General features: G+C 38.8%; 1 protein-coding gene and 1 pseudogene across 1 annotated transcript; both read left to right on the top strand.

Moving 5' to 3' along the window:
• The first annotated feature begins 3,280 nt into the window (after positions 1-3,280).
• Positions 3,281-4,044, top strand: LOC131393589 (olfactory receptor 1J4-like; annotated as a pseudogene).
• A 20,372-nt stretch (positions 4,045-24,416) lies between these two features.
• LOC131393590 (olfactory receptor 1J4-like) lies at positions 24,417-25,479 on the top strand. The gene has a single exon (XM_058524662.1). The coding sequence runs from the start codon at positions 24,487-24,489 to the stop codon at positions 25,477-25,479; it is 993 nt and encodes a 330-aa protein (XP_058380645.1). The 5' UTR covers positions 24,417-24,486.
• The last annotated feature ends 260 nt before the right edge of the window (positions 25,480-25,739 follow it).

The following is a 25,739-nucleotide window of genomic DNA, read 5'->3' on the forward strand; positions in this document are numbered from 1 at the left end:
AGTGGTTCAACAAGGAAGAGATAATATTTTCAACAAATGGTGCTGGAAAATTGAATATCCTAATGCAAAACGTTAAACTTAGACCTTTACTTCATACCATGCACAAAAGTTAACTCGAAATAGATCATAGACCTAAATACAAGAGCTAAAACTATAAGCTTTATAAAAAAAAAAAGATAGAAAATCTTTGTTTCCTTGGGTTAGGCAAAGATTGCTTAGATGATCCATAAAAAAATGGTAAATTGGAATTCATCAAAGTTCAACATTTTTGTCGGAGAAAGACACCATTAAGAAAATGAAAAGAAAGCCACAGTTTAAGAGAAAATATATAAAAATTATGTATATGTTAAGGGTCTCGTATCCAGTATAGATAAAGAACACCATACACAAAAATCACCTGTTGTACAACATGTGATATCAAGACAGGAAGAACAAGTGCACACACAGTGAGACATGCTGTCAGAGAACAGGCTGTGAGTGACTAGAGTTCACAAGCTTCCACGCTGTACTGGGTAGCAGAGATCTTAGGCCACCTCTTCCTCTGCTTCCTCCTCAAACTCACCCTCATCCTTACTGCTGGTACTCAGACACCAGGTCATTCACGTTGCTCTCTGCCTTGGTGAACTCTATCTTGTCCATGCCCTCACACGTGTACCAGTGCAGGAAGGTCTTGTGGGAGATCATGGCCATGAACTGCTCCGAGATGCACTTGAAAAACCCTGGATGGCCATGCTGTTGCTGATGACGATGGCAGATACTTTTAGCCCCCAGGGAGGGATGTCATAGACAGCTGTTTTCACATTTTGGGGATCCACTTTCATTCTTTTGCATGTGGATATTCAGTTTCTCAACACTATTTATTGAAGAGACTATCCTTTCACCATTGTATATTTGACAAGGGTCAAACATTAGTTGATGTTACATGCATGGGTTTATTTCTGGGCTCTGTATTCTGTTCTATTGTCTGTATGTTTGTTTTCATGCTAGTAACATACTGTGTTGATTACTATAGGTTTGTAGTACACCTACAGCTTTGCTCATTTGATGCCTCCAGTTTTGTTCATTTTTATTAAGATTACTTTGACTTTGGGGGGTCTTGTGTGGTTCCATATGAATGGAAGCAATCGTGCTAGTGGAATGTGTGCTGTAGTGCAGATCAGGATCAGTGGTGTGGGAATCAAGGGCTAGTACTACTCTGTGTGGGCCTTCCTGTGATGCATGGAGAGACAGATACCTTTGCTGTGTTCTTCATAGGTCAAGGGTGTTCATGGCCTCTCCTCCTCCTCATGACCAACTAGGGGCGAGGCCAATATTACACTGACACTAGGTACACTTTATCCTGGGACTCTTGTGGTTCAGCCCCTTTGGCCTCTGCACAGAATCCATCTTAAGAGAAAGGCAAGATGTTGGGCAATTACTTCTGTTGCCTTCTGTCTAACCAGAAGCTTGGCATTGTGTTCCCTTAGATCTTAGCCCTGTTTGTAAATGTGGATCTTCCTGCTCTTTGTTCTAGTGCTTGTAAATTGGCCTGGAAGTTGCTAAAGATCCTTAGACTATGGAAGCATAAGAGAGGAGTAGTCAGGTAGCAGCCTGGACTGGCAAGAATTGGAATTGATCAGTGCAAGGTGGGGGAACATCACTTGCCCTACATGTGAGTTTTTGTGAGGGCTAGGAGAGAGAGAAAATGTGTACACATCGCTTGTATAACCATGAGTTTTTAGTGGGTAACTGACTCAACACTGACCTATATGATGCTATTAGCCACATGTGGCCATGAAATTAAAATTAAATAAAATGAAAATTTTGGTTCCTTGGTTGCAGTAGCTATATTTCAAGTCCTCAGTAGTCACATGAGGCTAATGCTGCTGTGTTGGAAAATGTGGATATAGAAAATTTCCATATTTGCAGAAAGTCTTATTGTATAGTGCTGATAATAGACTATGGAGGGCTGGAGGTCTTTTGCCACTGCCTGTGTGTGTGCTTGTGTTTGTTTGTTTATGTTGCTTCTTTTTATGTTATTTGTGTGTTGGGCTTGATTACATGTGATTCTTAGTGTGTGTAGTGGAGTTCTTGTGTGTGTGTGTGGTCTGTGAGTTGTCTAGGTGACTTCATGTGATGTTTCCATGTTTTGTAAATACATTTATTGAGATGTAATTAATATACATTAATTAATTATTAATCAATATGCATTACATATATTACTATACATGTATTAATTGATATACATTAGACACGGTACATATTTAATGTACACAATGATGAGTTTGGACATGTTTATACACATATGAGTCATTCACCACAATCAAGGTAATAGACATATTCATTATGTACAAAAATTGCCTTGTGTCTCTTTTGTGCACGTGTGATTAGAAAACTTAACATGAGATTTACCCTTGTAATGAATGTTTAAGTGCACAATATAATATTGTTGACTATAGGCACTGTGTTGTACAGCAGGTCTCTAGAACTAACTCATACTGCATAACTGAAACTTTATATCAATTGAATAACAACTCTACATTTTCTCTTCCCCTCAGCCCTTGGTAACTACCATTTATTCTCTGCTTGTATGAGTTTGACTATTTTTGACATGTCATAAAAATGAAATCATGCAATATTTGTCCATTTGTCATTCAGTGACTGGCTTATTTTCATTTAACATAGTGTCCTCCAGGTTCATCCATTTTGTTACAAATGGCAGGATTTCCTTCTTTTTTAAGGCAGAATAATATTCCAATGTATGTATATGTCACATTTTCTTTATCTATTCATCTGTTGCTGGGCATTTGGGATGTTTCTGTAACTTAACTATTGTGAATAGTACTGCAATGAACATGGGAGTGCAGATACCTCTGTGAGATCCTGATTTCAATTATTTTGGGTATATACCCAGAAGTAGGATTGCTGGATCATGCAGTAGTTCTATTTTTAATGTTTTGGAGCACCTCCATACTGTTTTCCATAGCAGCTGCACCATTTTACATCCCCAATAACAGTGTAGAAAGATTCCTGTTTATGTGATTTTTAAGTTGTGTATGACAAAGTGTTTCATTTTAAAGTTGTATGTTGGTACGAATCCACACAAACTTCTACATTTTCAACCTGATCAGCCTTTCTAGATTCCTGAGATTCCCAAATCTTCTTCATCCCCAGCATATAGAAGAGAAGTACAATGCCTGAGAACCAGAGCTGCATGTCTGTGTTCCTCCTACTACTGGTCCCCATACAGTCTGAATAACAGGGCTTGTTCTTCATCCTGTTACTGGGCATGTACTTGACCATGGTGCTGGAGAACCTGCTCATCATTCTGCTCATCTGGCTGGACTCTCGCCTCTACACCTCTGTGTTATTCTTCCTCAGCCACCTGGCCTTCACTGATGACTCTTTCTCATCTGTCACTGTCCCAAAAATGTTGATGGACATGCATTCTAATCACAAGTCCATCTCCTTCATAAGGTGTATTTCCCAGATCTATTTTTTCATATTGTTTGGTTGTCTTCACAATTTCCTTCTTGCAGTGATGGCATATGACAGGTATGTAGCCATCTGTCAGCCACCCCACTACACCACTATCATGAGGCAGGAGTTGTATTTCTCATTAGTACATGGGTCTTGGTTTTTCAGCTGTGCACATGCCCTGTTTCACAGCCTCCTTTTGGTCCAACCGTCCTTCTTTGCTGAAAACACCATCCCCAACTTTTTCTGTGACCTCACTTCACTCAAAGATGAGCTTCTCAGACATCTCCATCAATGAGTTGGTCATCTACACCAAGGGAGGATTGGTTTTCATTCTCCCTTTGAGTAGTGTTCCTGGGCTCTTATATCTGTATAGTGACCAGAGTCCTGAGGATCCTCTCTACCAAGAGATTCTTCAAAGCATTTTCTACCTGTCATTCCCATATCTTTGTGGTGTCTTTATACTATGGGACACTTGTTATTGTTTTGTTATTTTCCTCATTCTCTGTCTCCAATGATAGAGACATAATCACTTCTGTGATATATATGGCAGTTACTCCCATGCTAACCCCTTCATCTATGGTTTGAGGAACAGAGATGTTAAACATGTCCTTAAAATATTAGTTAATACATTTAAGTTATTTAAGTCACAATCACTCAATCTGTAACAATTACAGACTCAAATGAACAAGGAAACTAGTACCTGAGCAAACATTCTAGGTATCCAGTTGAATCTGGGCTGCATGGTATAATTTAAGGAGTTTGGCCTTTCCCATGTCTCTCTCTGCTGACATATACGGGTTTTCATTACAAAGACTGACTTCAATGATTCTGGCACTTTCTTTAAAAATTTTTAGTGTATATGATGCTCTATTCCAACATGCATGAGGCTTGGTGTGGTGAGGGGGCCAGTGAGGATGGCAATTGGCAGGAGTGAGGAAGGAATCTCCTCCAGTCCCACCATTTCCAAGAGAATCCTGCTTTTCTTCCTTGACTCCCCAGGGTCAAGTATGAAAAGAGTATCACAGAAAATTTTACTTACACAAATCAATTTTCCAATTTTTAAAAATCTAACACTCCCATGGTAAACAGTCAATGACTCCTTACTTCATTTCCTTAAAAATATGGGTTCATGATCTGAGTTTGGGCAAACAAGCTCTCAGCTGCCATGAACACCCATAGTACCACTGTGGTCCAGAATTGGGGAGCACAACACCCAGGGTCTGTGGGAGTAGTCAGCAGTGTTCCTGAGCCCCCCACATGATTACTTTCCCATTCGATGGGAGACTGCACAGGGCCACTGCAATCCCAAGTAGTGACCAGGGCTTAGACAGGCACAGCTGTCAGGGGCCACAACAGTGGCCTGAGATTACACAGCTCCTCCCCCCACAAGTGGCAGCAGGTGGAACCTGCATCCAGAAACTATCACTATGTGCCGGCACAAATTCACTCCATCAAATGATATAAAGAAATTTAGTAATACCTCAGACCAGGAGGAAGAAGACAAACACCCAGAAACCAATCCTGAAGTCATGGAAATCTATAATCTAAATGACAAAGAAATCAAGACAGGCATCATAAGAAAACTCAATGAGGTACAAGAGAATTCTGAAAGACAGTTCAATGAAATCAGGAACCAAATTACTGAACAGAGGGAATTCTTCACAAAAGAGATTGAAACTATAAAGAAAAAGCAAACAGAATTGTTAGAGATGAAAAACACAATGGATGTGATAAAGAAAAATCTGGAGTCCTTAAACAACAGGGCTGATAACATGGAGGATAGAAATAGCAATCTTGAGGATAGGAACACAGAAATGTTTCAGATGGAGGAGAGAGAACTTAGACTAAAGAGAAATGAAGAAATTCTCTGAGAAATATATGACTCAATTAGACAATGTAACATAAGGATTGTAGGTATTCCAGAGAGAAAAGAGAGGGAAAAAGGAGCAGAGAGCTTGATCAAAGAGATAATAACTGAGAACTTCCCAAACCTGGAGATGGAGCTGGAATTACACGTAAAAGAAGCCAACAGGACTCCTAATTACATTAAAGTAAAAAGACCATCTCCAAGGCATATATTAGTAAAGCTGGCAAAAGTCAACCATAAAGAAAAAATATTAAGGGAAGCAAGGCAGAAGAGAATAACCTATAAGGAAGCTCTATCAGGGTTTCAGTGGATTTTCCAGCAGAAACCTTACAGGTTAGGAGAAAGTGGAATGACATATTCAAAAATTTGAAAGACAAAAACCTTCAGCCAAGAATAATATATCCAGTGAAAATATCCTTCAGATATGATGGAGAAATAAAAACTTTCCCAGATAAACAATAGCTCAGGGAGTTCATTGCCACAAGACCCCCCCCCATAAGAGTTGCTCAAGAAAGCCCTCATTACTGAAAAAAAAGAAAGAAAGGGTTTACAAAGCCTTGAACAAGCAGATGAAGACACAGACAAAATCAGAAATTGCAGCTCTCTATCAGAACAGATTAGCAAACACTTAATTATAACTCTAAAGATAAAGGAAAATAAAACATCAAAAATAAATATTATCACTTAATTTTAACCACAAATTCACAACACATAATGGAATAAGTTGTGACAACAGCAACTTAGTAGAGGAAGAGGAGGAGGATGAAACCTACTTAGACTAAGGGAACAAGAGGCTATCAGGGAATGGACTATCTCATCTACGAGATCTTTTATACAAACTGCACGGTAACCACTAAACAAAAAATCAGGACAAAGACACAAATGATAAGTAAAGAGAAAACTGAGACAACCATCATAGAGAGCCACAAACTGAAGTAACAGTCCAAATATATGTGGAACGAGAAACAAGGGAAATACATAACAACTCAAAAACAAGAGATAAAATGGAAGCATTAAGCCCTCATATATCAATAATCACTCTAAATGTAAGTGGAATGAATTCCCCAGTCAAAAGACACAGAGTGGCTGGATGGATTAAAAAACAAGACCTAACAATATGCTGCCTCCAGGAAAGACATTTCAGCTCTAAAGACAAACAGAGGCTCAGAGTGAAGGGAAGGAAGATGATACTCCAAGCTAGTGGTAAACAAAAGAAAGCAGGTGTTGCTATACTTATAAAGACAAAGTAGACTTCAAGATAAAAAAGTTAATGAGAAACAAAGAGGGGCAATATATAATGATAAAGAGGACACTCCACGAAGAAGACGTAACACTTATAAATATATATGCACCCAACACAGGAGCACCAAACTACATAAAGCAACTATTAACAAACCTAAAAGGAGATATCAACAACAACACTATAATAGTAAGGGACCTTAACACCCCACTTACATCAATAGATAGATCATCCAGACAGAAAGTCAATAAGGAAATAGTGGACTTAAATGAAAAACTAGACCAGATGGACTTAATAGATATATATAGAGCACTCCATCAAAAAAGAATAGATTACACATTCTTCTCAAGCTCACACAGAACATTCTCAAGGATAGACCATATGTTGGGAAACAAGGCAAGCCTCTAAAAATTTAAGAAGATTGAAATCACAGCAAGCATCTTTTCTGACCATAATGATATGAAACTAGAAATCAATTACAAGCAAAAACTGGGAAAGTGACAAAGATGTGGAGACTAAACAACATGCTACTGAACAACAAATGGATCATTAAAGAAATTAAAGGAGAAATCAAAGAATATCTGGGGACAAGTGAAAATGAAAATACACCATATCAACGCATATGGGATGCAGCAAAAGCAGCCCTGAGAGGGAAATTCATATGAATATAGGCCCACAATAACAAAAAAGAAAAATGCCAAATAAGCAGTCTTAAACTACACCTAACAGAATTAGAAAATGAAGAACAAACAAAGTCCAAAGTCAGCAGAAGGAGGTAATAATAAAATTTAGAGCAGAAATAAACAAAATTGAAACAAAAAAAACAGTAGAAAGGATCAACGAAACAAAAAGCTAGTTCTTTGAGATGATAAACAAAATTGACATACCCTTAGCCAGACTCACCAAGAAAAAAAGAGAGAAAGCTCAAGTAAATAAAATTAGAAGTGAAAGAGGAGAAATAACAAAAGATGCCACAGAAATACAAAAGATTATAAGAGAATACTACGAAAAACTTTATTCCAACAAGTTGGACAATCTAGAAGAAATGGATAAATTCTTAGACTCACACAACCTCCCAAAACTGAATCAAGAAGAAATAGAGAACCCGAATAGACCAATCACAATTAAAGAGATTGAAACAGTAATCAAAAAACCTCCCAAAAAATAAAAGTCCAGGACCAGATGGCTTCTCTGGATAATTTTACCAATCATTCAAAGAAGATTTAATACCTATCCTTCTCAAACTATTCCAAAAAAACATAGGAAGATGGAACACTTCCTAACACATTCTATGAGACCAACATCACCCTGATACCAAAGCCAGACAAGGACAATGCAAAGAAGGAAAATTACAGGCCAATATCGATGACGAACATAGATGCAAAAATCCTCAACATAATATTGGCAAACCGAATACAGCAATTCATTAGAAACATCATACAAAAAGATCAAGTGGGATTTATACCAGGGACACAGGGATGGTTCAACATCAGCAAATCAATCAATTTGATATACCATATTAACAAAACGAGGAATAAAACCCATGTGATCATAGCAATAGATGCAGAGAAAGCATTTGACAAGATCTAATATCCATTTATGATAAAAAAAACTCTCAACAAAATGGGTATAGAATGAAAGTACCTCAAAATGATAAAGGCCATATATGACAAACCCACAGCCAACATCATACTGAACAGGGAAAATCTGAAAGCCATTCCTCTGAGAACAGGAACAAGACAAGGGTGCCCAGTCTCCCCACTGTTATTCAACATAGTGTTGGAAGTTCTGGCCAGAGCAATTCAGTAAGAAAAAGGAATAAAAGGAATCCAAATAGGCAATGAAGAAGTAAAACTCTCGCTGTTTGCAGACCGCATGATTTTATATATAGAAAACCCTAAAGAATCCAACAGAAAACTGTTAGAAATACTCAACAACAACTGCTAAGTTGCAGGATACAAAATCAACTTACAAAAATCAGTTGCATTTCTATACTCTAACGACGAACTAACAGTAAGAGAACTCATGAATACAATCCAATTTACCATCACAACAAAAAGAATAAAATATCTAGGAATAAATTTAACCAAGGAGGTGAAAGATCTATACAATGAAACCTATAAGACATTATTGAAAGAAATCAATGATGACATAAAAATGGAAAGATATCCCATGCACATGGATTGGAAGGATAAACATAGTTAAAATGTCCATACTACCTAAAGCAATCTACAGATTCAATGCAATCTCAACAAGAATCCCAATAACATTCTTCACGGAAATAGAACAAAGAATCCTAAAATTCATATGGGGCAAGAAAAGATCCCGAATAGCTAAAGCAATCCTTAGAAAAAAGAACAAAGCTGGAGGCATCACAATCTCTGACTTCAAAACATACTACAAAGCAATAGTAATCAAAACAGCATGGTACTGGTACAAAAACAGACACACAGATCAATGGAACAGAATTGAAACCCCAGAAATAAAACCTCACATCTATGGTCAGCTAATCTTCAACAAAAGAGCAAAGAACATACAATGGAGAAAGGAAAGTCTCTTCAATAAATGGTGCTGGGAAAACTGGACAGCCACTTGCAAAAGAATGCAAGTAGACAATCTATTTTCGCCATACACAAAAATTAACTCAAAATGGATCAAAGACCTGAAGGTGAGACCTGAAACTATAAAACTCCTGGAAGAATGTGTATGCAGTCCACTATTCATCATTGGTCATAAATGGATCTTCTCGAATTCCATGTCTACTCAGACAAGGGAAAGAAAGAAAAAATAAACAAGTGGGACTTCATTAGACTACAGAGCTTCTGCAAGGCAAACAAAACCAGGATCAGAATGAAAAGACAACCCACAAGCAGGGAGAAAATATTTGCAGACCATACATCTGACAAGGGGTTAATCTCCACAATATATAAAGAGCTCACACATCTGAACAATAAAAAAAAGCAAATAACTCGATCAAAAAATGGGCAGAGGATATGAACAGACAATTTTCCAAGGAAGATATACATATGGCCAATAGGCATATGAAAAGATGTTCAACATCACTAATCATCACGGAAATGCAAATCAAAACTACATTAAGATATCCCCTTACACCCGTGAGAATGGCTATAATCACCAAGACAAAAAATAACAAATGTTGGAGAGGATGTGGAGAAAAGGGAACACTTATTCACTGCTGGTGAGAATGCAAACTGCTGCATCCTCTATGGAAAACAGTATGGAGATACCTCAAAAAATTAAAAATAGAAATACCTTATGATCCAGCTATCCCACTTCTGGCTATTTACCCAAAGAACTTGAAATCAACAATCCGAAGAGGCTTATGCACTCCTATGTTCATTGCAGCATTATTCACTATAGCCAAGATGTGGAAGCAACCCAAGTGTCCATCAACAGATAATTGGATAAAGAAGATGTGGTATATATATACAATAGAATACTACTCAGCCATAAAAAAGGCAAAATCGTCCCATTTGCAACAACATGGATGGACCTGGAGGGTATTATGTTAAGCGAAATAAGCCAGACAGAAAGACACATACTGTATGACGTCTATCATATATGGAATATAAACTAACATACGGGCAGAGAGAACAGTTTGGTTGTTGCCAGTGGGGAAGGAGTTGGGGGGTGGGCACAAGGCGTGAAGGGGCGCATTTATATGGTGACTGACAAATAATAATGTACAACTGGAATCTCACAATGTTATAAACTATTATGTCATCAATAAAAAAAGTATATGCACAGTGAAAGAACAAAAATATACAAACAAAATATGGGTTCATATGGGTTTGTCTACTTTTAATAAATATGTAGAAATGATGTGATTTTGAAAATGTGCTGTTTTATTCAATATTTTACTTACTTCTAAGAAAGGAATGTGAAGAAACCTTCTGGGGTGCTAGAAATGTTCTATATTTTGATCCAGGTGGTAGTTACGAAGGTTGTATAAATATGTAAAAATTCATCAGGTCACATATTTCAGATTTATACATTTAATGTATTCCTGTTAGACATTAATACAAAAAGGGAGTTGACCATGATTTTCTGAGTGAAAATCAATATATGTTGTGAAAAAATATATATAATAAATGTTGAGATATCCATAGATGATTAATGTCATTAATCGTCATTGTCCATGTGAGGAAATGCTCCCGTTTCTCCTATTGATTTTTTCATTCCTCTCTAATGTTTTCTTTCTTTGCTTGCGTCATAACTCACTGAAACAAAGTCTTCTTTCTTTTTGCATTATCATCAAATATTTACCACTATGTCCTCTCCAAATCCATCATCTTGGGGGGGGGGGGAATCTCAGGTGGGCACAGGTGTGGGTGATGAGCAGAACATGCTGCTGAGTTATCAAGGCCTATTTAGGATGCTCAGAAGCTGGAGAAGCTGGAAGAGTGAGTGCAACCAAGTTTTTGAGGGAGAGCTGAGGATCCAGCATGAGAAGTGACTGTATAGACCCAAGCAACACACTCAAATAAGCCTTAATAAGAATGAAAGCTGACTTTTTAACAATAGCAGCAACAAAAGATTGAAGAAAGTCAGAAGACAAAGGAGTAACAACCTTAGCAGAGTGAAAAAGAAATTCTGTCAACCTAGAATATTACATCAGCAAATATATCCTTCAAACTGAAGGTGAAATAAAGATATTAACAGAAAAAGAAAAACAACAAAATATTTGCCAGCAGATCTTTACCTACAGAAACACCAAGGGAAATTCTTTAGGCAGAAGGAAAGTGATTATAGGACAAACTTGAAAATTCAGAAATATTCGTATGATTGGTAAACATAAAAATGAATATTGACTGAACTAAAAAACACCAAAAATAACAATATCCTATTGGTATTTTCTGAATAATCTTAAGGTCACACTGTGTGAAAATGTATTTGGAAACTCAGTTGAAGTCAATAACTTCCCAGGGAAATACATATTACCAAAATAGACTCCATAAGATAAAGTCCAAACATATCAATTTCTGTAGAAAACAAAGTTAGGCCCATATGGTTTCATGGGATATCTAACAATGGTCCAAGACTTGATAGTCTGAATGCTTGCTGATTGTTTCACAGCATTGAAAATAAAGGAAAACATCTTAATTTGTTTTATAGATGAAACAAATACAACACTGATGTGTAAGTATGATAAAGAAGTACAAAAATAAAATGTCGGGTTGACAGTAATTATGACTATTCGTGCAAATATACTCAATAAAATATCAGCAAATAGAATCCAAAACCACATTAATAAAATAATACATATAACTAAGAGGGATTTTTTTCAGGAATTTGAAGTTGGTTCATTATTAGGAAATCCTTAATATAGTACAATACATTAATAAATCTTGGGTTAAAAATCATATAACCCTCTCCATAGAGGATGAAAAAGACCTCAACAGAATTTGACAACACTCAAGAAAAAAATAATTGGTGGGTCCTTTCTTAATAAAATATATGTTTTACATGAAGTTTACATGTATTTCAAGTAAAATACACTATATATTATACTATGAATATTACTACACATTATAAAATTTATAGTTATACAGCCAACATCTTACTTAATAGAGAACCATTAAAGACACTGCCTTTAAGATCAGGATCAGATTCAGAATGCTCACTAATCAACATTGTGGTGAAACTATTAGCCAATGAAACTAGATTAATGACATCAATTAAAGTCATAATAATTGGAAAAGAAGTAAAATCCTTGGATGACTATCTACATATTTGAAAAACAGAAAAAAAAGATATCCTGAAAGCAGAATTTGTATGGAGTTACTTTAACTGCATAGTCAGTTCAAGAGAATGCAAGTAGTCCGCAGGAGTCAGACATTTGTCAACCCTGCCTCATTCCCCCTTGATCTTTCTTCGCCAGCAAACTCACACTTTGGCAGACTAGACTCCCCGTTCACCAATTATTCCAATTTTAGAATTCAATCTGAATGTTAAATGGGTCATATCTAAACAGACCCAGCCACCTCCAATCCCCTTCCAAAAGTGGACAGTTCTGTGTCATCTTCACAGTGAAACTGATTTGGGTTCAATACTCTGGTGTTGTTTTCTGTGTTGTAATCCAATTTGCAGCATCTCTCCTGTAACTTGTCACATTTCCACAGTGCAATTACTGCTTTAAAACGAGGTTTTACTTTATTTCTTTGTTTAGGCCCTCATTCTAAGTTTCTATTTGTTGTACCTTATTGGGTAAACTTCTTACCTAGACTCAGCCCAACATTATTATTCATTTTCCCTGCAAAAAGATTGGCGTACTGCCTTTGAGTTCAAGCTTACGTGATGCTCCATTGGGATATGTCTCCAGGTGTATAATGGTTGAGAGAGTCATTTTAAAAAAATTTCTACAACTTGGTTATTATGCCACACTGGGCATGGCATTTGGACCAGGGTGCCAACTGTTTTTCTGAATTCACATGAGAGATTGCAATCATCTTTGTAGGCCATTCCTGTTGCAGAGCAGTTTCTGTTACAATGAGGCTGCCTCTCCAACCCGTGGATAACTATTCCCAGGACACTGGCCTTTCCTTTCTCTCCCTTCTTGTCTTATTTGAGCAAATTTTCTTCGAATCTCCAGGTAAGTCATCTCAACTTTTAAAGGACATTCTTCCTTAAGGTGTTAACTAAAGTCTATTATTTCCCACAGGCCACAATCTAAAGCAACTAATAGATTCCACTTTAATAATTCATAATTTTAGCTCTTCTATTATTATTCTCCAGGTGACAAGGATATCTGTGAATTGATATGGAATGATTTTCAGGATATATTGTTAATGAAAGGAAGTAATGTGTCTAAGAGTATCTGTAGCATGCTTTCCTTTGTGTAAAAATGAAAAAGAAATAAGAAAATACATGCGTAGCTGCTCATTTCAGCAAAAAGGAACACAGGAGGAAGTCAGAAACCAGTGAGTTTGGTGGCCTACAAACCTGGGTGGGAAAATGTGGGAAGGACTGGGAGATGGGTATAACTATTTGCATGTTTTGACCATGTTATCTTTTACTTGCTCAAAAATTAGTGAAAAAATAAAGGCTGGGAAACAAGGAAAGTAGAATAAAAACAAAATAAGTTAAGTATATTTCAAGTGAATAACATGATGAGACTGAAGGAGAAATTAAAATAACTACACTGAGTCATTCTTGAACACAATATTTTGTCTGTATACCATCACAATAAAGAAAAAATGGCCTGCAAAAATATATCGAGCTGCAGTTAGTAGTTTTGTCATCCACAATGATATGGGTTCAGGATTCTGAAATTACTGAACATATATTCCAGGATTCAGTGAATAAATAAAAATATTGTTGGGGCCGGCCCTGTGCCCTAGTGGTTAGGTTTGGCATGCACCTTTTTGGCGGCCCGGGTTCGGTTCCTGAGCATGGACCTACACCACTGGTCTGATGCCGTGATGTGATGGCCACCCACATACAAAATAGAGGAAGATTGGCATAGATGTTAGCTCAGGGTGAATCTTCTCCAGCAAAAAAAAATATATATTGTTGAAAAAGGGAATGACTCCTCACTATCAGGGAAGGTGACACACATGTGGAAACAGAGATGCTCAAAAGAACTCTGTGGTGTCAGCTGGAACTGGAGGTGTCAGTCTGAACTCAGGTTTTTATTATGCATATAAATAGGTTGAAATATATGTATTAGTTATGAATATTTATACTATTCTCATCCTCTATTCTTTTCATCTGGTTCCCAACCCACCTCCTATGAGTAATCATTTCTATTAGTTTATTAGTTTCTTGTTCATACTTTCTGTGTTTCTTTTATATATACTTATTTGTTATATATACATATAAGAAGTCTTGTAAGCAATGAATATACCTAACAAATTTTCCCTCTAAATACCATCATTCTCTAAAAGGAAACCGTTACTTAGAAAGATGACTGATTTCAGTGCTGGGGCCAGGAAATACAAAAGTGACCTGGGAAAATTTTGCTACAGCTGAAAGTAAGGAAGTGATCAACAAATCATGGAGACAAAGGAGCCAGCTTAAGTGGCTCCCCGTGGTCAAATCTGAAATAATTTGAACTTCAAAAAGAATAACAACCATAATGGATTATGACTCAGAGATTAAATGAAAATCTATGAATCCATAATGATATAAATAAATTGATAAAAATAAATAGTAGAGAAGGGAAACCTCCATCTTACAGAGACCTAATACATGTAGAATGATTGATGGAATGAGAAAAATCACCATTTGGCCACTACAATTACGATAATTGTTTCCTGAAAGAATCATCTGATTATTTTGAAGTATGATGTTATATATAGTGGTTGAAATTTTAATGAGAAATAACATGTTTATATAACCTTAAAATACCTACCCAAGTTATATTTATTAATTTCAAAGATAAAAATAGTAACTTTATAGTGAAGAAACCTGGCAGATCACCTAAATTAATTGACCAAGGTTAACATCACCAGTAATTGGAAAAATTGATGTTAGCTGCTTTGTGATAACATGCACTGTGGTGTATCTGCCAAAGATCTGTAGCCTGAATCTGAGATATACGCATACCTATATAATAATAAAACAAACATGGTTAATATTAACTTTTGGGGAATCTGAGTGAAAGGTATATGGGAATTGTTTGTATAGTTCTTACTTTTCTACAAGTCTCAAGTGGTTTCAAAATAAAAAGTTAAAAAAATCCTTTGTCCATAATTACTCAATAAGAGAAAAAAGAATATCGTATGGCTATATTTCTCAATTTAAAGTTTAAAGTTGGCATCCAGGCAGACAATTATGTCTTCCAAAATATTCTCCTTGTAGCCCCTGTCAGAGACAGAATATGGACTGCTGAACCACGGGCAGGACACAGGAAAGTAATTCTATAAAATGTCATCCCTGCTCTTTAAGTGTTTACAGTCTCTATAATGAAACTGTAGAAGCAATTTTACACGGAGAGAAGAAGCACTGTGTAGAACAAAACGTATTAGCATAATTGCCACCCACAAATTGACACACAAATGTGCAACTAGAAAATGTTCTCTACACCCATGTTTCCTAGATAGTTTCCATTTGCTCCCCCAGGTCCATTCTCCAGCCTTCTCCAGCTTGTTTTCTCTCAGGAGTCTGACCTTCATGGACTGCATCAGCTGGGCTCCCTGGTCCTTTGGATTTTGCCAATAGAAACACAAGCAAGGGATCAAATGCAGAAGGAGAGAGAGGTTGGGGCATTTATTCTGTTATCCTTCCTGCTGGATTGTGGGATGGCAGTGGCTGTCCACAGTCCTGGCCAGGGGCACTTTCTTACCCCTACAAGTCCCACCAGGTTCTCATAACCACTCTCTCCCTTTGCTCCTGTTTCCCACTGCTGCTAGCCCTGGGTGCCTCACCACCCCTTAGGAGTTTCCCTTAAACTTGCCAACATCTTTGTAAACAAGCCATTATTACAATCTTTTTAAAAAATCCATTGATCCAGCTCAAACCATGCCCAAAAAGAAAGGCATTGCTGGCATCAGAGACTCCATCCCCTGGGACTCCAGTTCCCTCTTACTCCTGGGCATGCAGCCCACCAAAAGGCAGTAAGAAATTGGCCTATTAGCATCTGGCAGCTCCTCCCTGACCCAGAAGCCTGGGGACTTTGTTTCTGTCCTCGTGCTGGTACTTAAAACGTTCTCTTTTGCTCATTGCTCCAGAGTTGGTTACAGAACATGAATGGTTGTAGAAGCACTGAGGCCACAGATATTTCTTCTTTTCAGGATATTAAGTCTCCTGAAGAGAAGCTGAGGATTTGTGGAACAGTCTGAAGCAGGTGTCTGAACTCACCAAGGGTGAGCACAGGTCAGAGAGAACTGGAAATCTGTACTTGGTGATGGATCTGCCTGTGTGCTTGTGGGTTTGTGTGCCTTTGTGTTCAACTGTGTGAGTGTGTGTGTATGCTTGTGTTAGTGTTGTTTGATAGTTGCATTCCTGTGTGTGTGTGAGTACTATGTACCTGACTCACAGCCTGATTCATTTCCTAAGTTGTACTTAATCTGGCCTCTGTTTTAGCACATGTGGACCAAGTTATCAGCCTCCTGACGTGTGATTAGGGACCCCTGATTCATGTCTACGGTCTTAAATACTTGCATCACAGCTGAGCAGATGAGAGTTCAGCGTTGGGAGTGAGACTGTTGTCTCCCTTGCTGGAGAGAACGCCCGACCTCACGAAGAAACTGAAGTCCATGAGGGCTCAAACCTCTTCTCAGCAGCATGAGCTATTGTATGTGGGAGCTGTGTTTGTGGGTGCTTTCACTCCTATGTGAGAGCAGGAAAGCGTATTGTTTGCTTTTGTCTGCGTGCATGTTGCCACATGCATGGGTTGTTGGTGTTTTAACGACTGTGCCTGTGTGAATAGATTTAACTGCCCCACACTGACTGCCTTCTCTGGGGAAGGGTGTGGGACAGAAGGGGCTGAAGCATGCCTCTCAGTAGTGGCAGTGTGTGTGCTGCTTGTTGTAGTGAGTGTGTGGCTAAGTGTGCATATGTGTTGGTGTGTGTTTCTTGTGATATTTTTGCATTGTGTGTGGCCTTGTGTGTTTTAGAAGATGTGTGTGTATAGTGATAAGTTATGTATTTGTGATAGTTGAGTGTTTACCAGGTGTGCCATGTGTCAGGTATCTTGATGTGCATTGAGAGTGTATTTGTGGTGAATGGTACATCACTGGTTATTCTGTATGTCTCTTTTTGTGTCTTATTTTTGACTTGTATGTATGTATATGAGTGTGTATGAACTGAACCCCATACTGGCTCTCCTTCCTTTAGGATCTGGTCGCAGGTGACTGGAATCCTCAAATCAGCATGGTGTGTATGTGTGTGTGTGTGCTTTGTATGTGTTTTGGGGGCTTCTGATTTTCCCCCATGACTCAAATATTTCCTTCAGTGCCTTTCCTCTGGAACACCATTGACTGAGATAACCAAATCTCCAAACTCCCTGTTTCTGAAATGGATCTGCTATGAATGTGACTGAGTCGCTCAGAGTGTTTTAACCCTTCACTTAATGTCCCAGGCAAAGACAAATTAGCATCCTGCTGTGTGAAGTTAGAGAGCAGAACCCCCACCAAATGGTGATGAGGCTTGGGAAAATCACTTAACTCCTCGGCCTCAGTTTGCAGTCTATAAAGTGGAAGGAATTACACTTGCCTGATGAAACTTACAGGCTGTCAATAAATGTTTATTGTTTGAGTAAATGATAATGAATGTGAGAGTCTTTTGTCAATTGGAAAATAGATCAGTATAAACGAAGAGAACTATGTAAGGAGGGAACTAAGAAAATTTTGAACTACTTTGGCTTCTTTGCAGCCCTAAATGAACTCAAGGTGTCTGGCGCCCCTAACCAATGATGGGGGAATTTTCCATGTGTAGTAACTGACAGCAAGGGCTATGATCACACAGACGTTATATAGAACCACATAAAGTAGTCAATATTTTATGTTTCAACCTACATAAAATGGCAATATTTTAATGTATATATATATACATTTATATGGAATTTATATAATTTATGTTTCTCTTTTCCGAGAGCTAAATTAGGTGAAAAAACATTCATTTTTGGTGCAGCTGGAAAGATTTTATAAAATCTGGGAATGTAAGGCTGATATGTGGATTTAATTAGGACACGTAGGTAAATCCTGTTATGAGAGGTTCGGGGATTCGATCGGAGACGTAAAAGACACTTTCCACTCCAAACAAATGGACTGAAGGTATATTTTATTATATAGAGGATAGTAAAGGTGACACAGATCCAAATAGGTCAAATATTAAGAGGGAAAAACATCAGCCCGACTGGAAAGGGCAAACACCCACATCGGCTGAAGAGAAATGACACAAATCAACCAGAAAGAGAAACACCAGGTTGACCAAAAAGAGAACACATCAAATCAATTACTTCATATCAAATCAATTGCTTCACATCAAATCAGTTACTCACAACATCCACGCCCCACTGCCGGGAGAGCTCTGTCAATCGACGCGGCTGGGCAAGGATCACACGTCCTGGGCAAGGTGTCCCTTCCACAGGTGGAACTCTCACTAGGGCTCAGTTTCCAGCAGTTTTTATACCATCAGTAATTTTCAGAGTAAGCAATTACAGAGTTTGCAGAGCAAGCATTTAGTGTTTCCATGCACAAAATGGTTATCAGTGGCGTACGTGCACTGAGCCCCCTGGCTAACGTCCCAGCCCAGTAGTTGTGTACGTGCATTGTTCTCTTTGGTTATCGTCCCAGCCCGGCATAGATGGCCAGTCCATCCCGTGCTACGACGCTCCAAGAGCCTTGAAATGTTACAACCTGCAACTCCCTCCGTGAGAGAAGGGCCGGTTCCCACCACGCAGAAAGCAGCTTTGTATTTCTTTTTGTGCTGGTGGCTGTAGGTCAATGGAGCGGCCAAACATGGCTGTACTCATGTCAAGACATATTCGGCCGTGGCCGTCTCCATTAACCATAAGACACCATATGCACAGACAATGAACTTCGTACACAAGTACATAAGGCACATCCAAGAATCCAAAATCCAATGACTACAATAATTATAAAACTATCTCACAATAAAGGACCTAAACCCCAAGGTAACCAATCAAATAACCCCTTAGAATATGAAATGTTATTAACTTGATCTTGCAAATCATGTACAGCATCAAAGATAACATTAGATAAGGTAACACTTAGGCATAACAAATTAGCTTGCAGAAGTTCAGATCAGCCCCCATCGCAGAGGGTAGCAGAAGGCAGGGTAATAGAGAAATTATCTTATATTGCAAAGTTGCTTGTTGTTTCTGAGACCAAATTTCTCGGCCATTCATAGTCCAGGTTATAGGTCCCACTGGTGTAGAGCAGTTGGTCTAACTGTAGAGGGTCAAAGGTTGTCCTACAGATGCAACTAATGCCTCTGTGTGTAGGTCTGCAGCAGACATGGAGGTGCAGCACAGCATAGCGAACACAGCAGGAGTATCTATTCACGCAAAGAAACAGAATTTTTAGGAACATGATATAACTGTTCATTTCCTGGATACATAACTATGAGTGTTGCAGTGGGCCCTTGGGCCACTACTTCTGCGGCACGGGGAGCTGCATTGGATGGATGTGTCACTCACACTTTTGCTCCAGGTTTCCATCCATTTGTAGACCCAAATCCTTGCATTCCTCTTTTAGTTAATTCACTTGGAGGCTGTCCTTGTGACACATTTGGAGTCAAGAGGGGAAGCACCAATAATTGTCCCACTCGTTCTCCAGACTCTACAGTTAGTACTGTGTCACTACCATTATATAATATAAATTTTGTTTTTTCTTGGTAATCTGGATCAATGACTCCTCCCAGTACATCAATACCTTTTGCTGCCAGTCCAGAGCGTCCTTTTAACAAACCAAAGGTATTTTTGGGAAATTGTATCCCTATCCCAGTAGGGACTATAGACTGCTTCTTAGGGGGCAATTGAATAGAATGAACAGTAGATAAATCCAATCCAGCCTCTTCGGCCGTGGCACGAAAAGGCGGTTTAGCAGACTGAGTCAGGGGCCAATAGGTTAAGGTCATAAGCTCATGGGTGGCGGCTGCCACTTCTGTAATCTTTGCTGGTAACAACCTTGACAGAGGAGTCTCATTAGGGCCTAGTGGCCTGTTATTTAACACATTTAGAGCAGTACTTAGATGGTTGTGCCACCCCTTTAATGAGCTATGACCAAGTTTCCTCAATTGTTGTTTAAGCAATCCATTCATTCGTTCTATGAGGCCTGCAGCTTGGGGGTAATAAGGTATATGATAAATCCATTCTATATAATTTTCCTTGGTATAGGTTTGAATCAACTTACCTGTAAAGTGGGAACCGTTGTCACTCTGAATTTGCCTTGGTGTTCCATAATATAACTTGATTATATCTAATAATTTTATGGCACTCTGTTGAGTGGCCGCTTTAGCTGGTATAGCCAATAAATAACCAGAATATGTATCAACAGCAGTGCAGGCATAAGTATATCCACAAGAATTTGGCAATGGTCCAATAAAATCTATTTGCCAGGTATGGGCGGGAAATAATCCCTTTTGGATATGACCTTGGTAGGGGTGTGGAACTCCCCGTTTATTTAACTGTTGGCATAACTGACATTGTTGTACTGCAGTGGCAATATCATCATGGGTGACAAGGATTCCCCTTTGTTGTGCCCACCTGTATGAAGTTTGTTCTCCCAAGTGTCCACTATTTTCGTGGACCTATTGTGCTAAGCCTGGGTTGTGCGTTGCATGACTTTGCACCAGCTGATCAGCATAAGAGTTATACTTCTGTTCTGTAGAAATTAAAGAACTGTGAGCATCAACATGAAATACAGTAACAATTGTATTTTGGCATCATAATCATATGTCTTTTTGTAATTTCTTTTTTAAGTTAAAAAAACTTTAATTTTGGCAGAAGTTTATCAAAAATATCAAAAGATTTTAAAACACTTGGTCAAATAGGAAACAATGCCTAGTTATTTATTTAATCAAGTTGACAACAGAAACAGTTAAAGGCAAACAGAGAGTTAAAACAGTCAAAAAACAAAAACAAAAACCTTAAGGGAGAGACTTCAGTCCTTTTGAACATAGGAAATTATTTTAACAAAACATAGGTGTTTTGTCTTTTACATAGACTTACTCAAAAGAACACCTTTTAATCTCTATATAAAGAGCAGACTAAAAGTTTAAGAAAATTACCTTTATAAGAGAGAAAGCCAAATTTTAATTTTTTATCAGCTTACTTTAGCCAACTTGATCATGTGCAAAACTCCTCAGGGCTTTACTTTTACAAACCTTCTGTCACTTATTTTTTACATTTAGAATTTGTCCTACGCCTTTTTTCTTTTCTTAGTACTTTAGGACAAATTTATTTTTCTTAACAAAACAAACATAAATATCTCTATTCTTTATACCTTCTTTATGGACAACATACCTTTTGCTTTTTTTTTGTATACAGACTTTCCAGAAATGTGTACTTTCTCATAGAAAATTCCTCAACATGCACATAACATGTTTATCAATAAATGTAAGCATCTTTCAGTTTTTCTGAGATAAGAAACCAAAGGCAGACAAATCTATGCTTAGTAACCAATTTTTAATGTTTTATCTTATGTGGGAATGACCAGAGACTCAATAAATTTTTATCAACTTAATTTAGCAAAACTCTAAAGCTTCAAGTTACCAAAAAGATTTTGGAAGCTGTTTTTGAAATAACTTTGTCTTTTAGAAGTCTCTGTGTATTAATTAAAGATTGCATTTCATCGTGAGAGGTTTTGAATCCTCTCTTTTAAGGGCGACCCTTAAGGTGAACTCATCAGATTCTCCAGAATAGCCATTTCAATTTTAAATTACTTCAAAAGTTTAAATTGAAATTGCCCCATTTTGGCCACTTTTCCTCTCTGGAGTCTATGGAATATTGTGGCCATGTGGTGTTACAAGAAAAAATTATCTTCTTCTTGGATATGGGCTCCTAGCTGAATATAGCCCGTTTAGCCAAGAGGTGGCCCAGAGGGCTCTCCTTGGGGACAGATGGAACTTTCCCCCTTCAAAATTACAAACATACAGAATAGACAGTTAAATGGGATCCCAAACAGAACAGATAGATGCATCTAACAGATTCTGGGTAAAAGTCCTACAATTATTCCCACTCCAGTAGGGATAGCCCTGCCTCTTAAAGAGACAGGACTCCAGATGGAGGGGAAGGGAGTTCTTGGTGTAAGCAAAAACAAACAAATAGGCAAACAAATAATTCTAGAGGCTGTTTCCCTGTCATAAGAAAAATGTGCCCAGGGTCAGCGGTGCCAGGTCAGATGGAAAGCACTGGGAGCAGTCCCTAGGGCAAATCACCTAGGCAGCTGCTGGACTGTTTCCCAGGACATCCCACCCGGCCCGGGCCCACCGAGCCACGGACAAAGAGCCTCCCGGCTGGCTCGCCAAATTATTATTGGATACATACTTAGGCTCACTATTTGTCACTTAAGAGGGGCCAAATAAAACTAGAATGCCAGGCTCACGGCAAGGAAAGAGTTTCTATTTTGGGTGACATCAGCCGGGACTGTAAATTTGAAACTTCTTTTTTCAAGAGTACATTCTCCCTTGTATTTTATCCCTATCTTCCATAGCCCGACGATAAGCAGTCAATAAACATTAACCTCGCCGTGCCAGAAAAGAAACATTATCTCTTTTTTCCTACTGTCTGCAAAGTTTTGGTCACATCCAATGATTCATATCTTGCAGACGAACATCCCAAGATTCACATAATCCTGACCTATGAGCCCACTCCCCAGCCAGAGTGCAAAAGGGAGGGTCTTCCCATCCTGGGATCTCTTCCACCTTGGCTTCAGTTACCCTTTGTTTGAACAGGAAAGCCATCTCCTTAATCGAATCCTGCTCACAGCGCCAATTATGTTATGAGAGGTTCGGGGATTCGATCGGAGACGTAAAAGACACTTTCCACTCCAAACAAATGGACTGAAGGTATATTTTATTATATAGAGGATAGTAAAGGTGACACAGATCCAAATAGGTCAAATATTAAGAGGGAAAAACATCAGCCCGACTGGAAAGGGCAAACACCCACATCGGCTGAAGAGAAATGACACAAATCAACCAGAAAGAGAAACACCAGGTTGACCAAAAAGAGAACACATCAAATCAATTACTTCATATCAAATCAATTGCTTCACATCAAATCAGTTACTCACAACATCCACGCCCCACTGCCGGGAGAGCTCTGTCAATCGACGCGGCTGGGCAAGGATCACACGTCCTGGGCAAGGTGTCCCTTCCACAGGTGGAACTCTCACTAGGGCTCAGTTTCCAGCAGTTTTTATACCATCAGTAATTTTCAGAGTAAGCAATTACAGAGTTTGCAGAGCAAGCATTTAGTGTTTCCATGCACAAAATGGTTATCAGTGGCGTACGTGCACTGAGCCCCCTGGCTAACGTCCCAGCCCAGTAGTTGTGTACGTGCATTGTTCTCTTTGGTTATCGTCCCAGCCCGGCATAGATGGCCAGTCCATCCCGTGCTACGACGCTCCAAGAGCCTTGAAATGTTACAACCTGCAACTCCCTCCGTGAGAGAAGGGCCGGTTCCCACCACGCAGAAAGCAGCTTTGTATTTCTTTTTGTGCTGGTGGCTGTAGGTCAATGGAGCGGCCAAACATGGCTGTACTCATGTCAAGACAATCCTTAGCCTTGTATCCAAATGTTCACCAAAATGTTCACCAATTTTATGAAAGATAGTTTGTAGATATTCTTGTTTGGGAGCTATTCTGGTATCAAGCAGCTTTAAATGACCACCCACTTCTAGAGTGACCATGAGTTTACAGCTGTAGGTCAATGGGATCTGGTCAGGTTCACAGGAGGAGTGTGGCAATGCTCCAACAATGCCACTTTGGTGCTGGAATCTCATGATACTTTAAGGCAGAAACAATTGATACCAGTTTGCTGAGGCTCATCTACAATTTCTGCCACAGGGAATTATTACAATTTGGCTCTGTCTCGGTCTAGTGAATCATCCCTCTATGCTCACCAAGATCTACACTCATAGAGGGCAAGGTCCTTGCCTATCAGTTCACTGCTGCATTCTCAGTCTTTAGTAGAAGTCCCTGTTCAGACTCAATGTTCAATGAATAATGGTTCAATGAAGCAGTGAAAACTTTCTTGCTTCTGTGCAACGAGGTCTCCTTGACTGCTTTTGGAGGTGATGTTCTCCTGGAGCCAGACTCAGATAGAGCGAAGATGCATGCATGCACAAGTGTAAGAAATTAATAGGAGTCCATTTAAAAATTCCTTTTTTCCCAGAGAATTCCAGTATGAAATGTAATGGTCCCAATCATCCTTTCTAGGTTCCTGAGATTGCCAAACGTCCTTCATATCCAGCATATAGAAGAGCACTATGAGGCCTGAGAACCAGAGCAACATGCCTGAGTTCCTCCTCCTGGAGATCCCCATCCCACCAGAGCAGCAGGGCTTGTTCTTCAACTTATTCCTAGGGATGTACCTGACCACAATGCTGGGGAACCTGCTCATTATCCTGCTCATCAGGCTGGACTATCGCCTCCACACTCCCATGTACTTCTTCCTCAGCCACTTGGCCTTCTCTGACATTTCTCTTTCATCTGTCATGGTTCCAAAGATGCTCATGAACATGCAGACTCAGCAACAATCCATCCCCTATGTGGGATGCATTTGTCAGTTGTATTTTTTCATAGATTTTGGTTGTCTTGACAATTTCCTTCTTGCAGTGATGGCATATGACAGGTATGTGGCCATCTGTCAGCCACTCCACTACACAACTGTTATGAGGCAGGATCTGTGTTTCTCATTAGTAGCTGGGTCCTGGTTCTTCAGCTGTGCACATGCACTTTTGCACACTCTCCTCTTGGTCCCAGCATCTTTCTGTGCTGACAATACCATCCTCCACTTCTTCTGTGAACTAACTGTGCTCTTGAAGATGAGCTGCTCAGACATATCCCTCAATGAGCTGCTCATCTTTACTGAGGGAGCAATGGTTGTCGTCTTGCCTTTGATTAGTATCTTGGGCTCATATATCCATATAGGGACCACCATCTTGAGGGTCCCCTCCATGAAGAGACTATTTAAAGCCTTTTCTACCTGTGGCTGCCTTCTCTTTGTGGTATCTTTATACTATGGGACACTTGTAGGTGTTTACTTTTTCTCCTCATCATGGGGCTCCAATGGCAAAAACATTATTGCTTCAGTCATGTATACAGTAGTTACCCCTATGCTGAACCCCTTCATCTATAGCTTGAGGAACAGAGATATAAAACAGGCCCTAGAAATATTTGTCAATAGGGCTAACTTCTTTAAGCAACAATTGCTAATTCTTATTATTGCAGCCATGAGCCCAGTAAGATGTATCTGCTAAAATTATTGTATGGTTGGTACTTCATATAAGGTTAAAGCAATATACATTCTGCTGTCATATACAGTATTGTTAATATGTCCACTAGGTGAAGTTTACTATTTGAATTGTTAAATATTCTTCATTCCTAATTAACTTGTGGATTTGTCTTTTTCTCCTTTTAGATATGTCAGTTTTTTCTTATGTAATTTTTATACTATGTTATTGAAGACACACAGATTTAGTATCACAGTCTGCTCCGGATGGACTGATTCTTTAGTGTA

Source organism: Diceros bicornis, chromosome 28, assembly GCF_020826845.1.
Source record: "Diceros bicornis minor isolate mBicDic1 chromosome 28, mDicBic1.mat.cur, whole genome shotgun sequence".
Classification (NCBI taxonomy): Eukaryota; Metazoa; Chordata; class Mammalia; order Perissodactyla; family Rhinocerotidae; genus Diceros; species Diceros bicornis.

What these genes read in the sequence shown, in the direction of transcription:
- LOC131393590 (XM_058524662.1), top strand. Translation starts at nt 24,487, where the DNA reads ATGAGGCCTGAGAACCAGAGCAACATGCCTGAGTTCCTCCTCCTGGAG.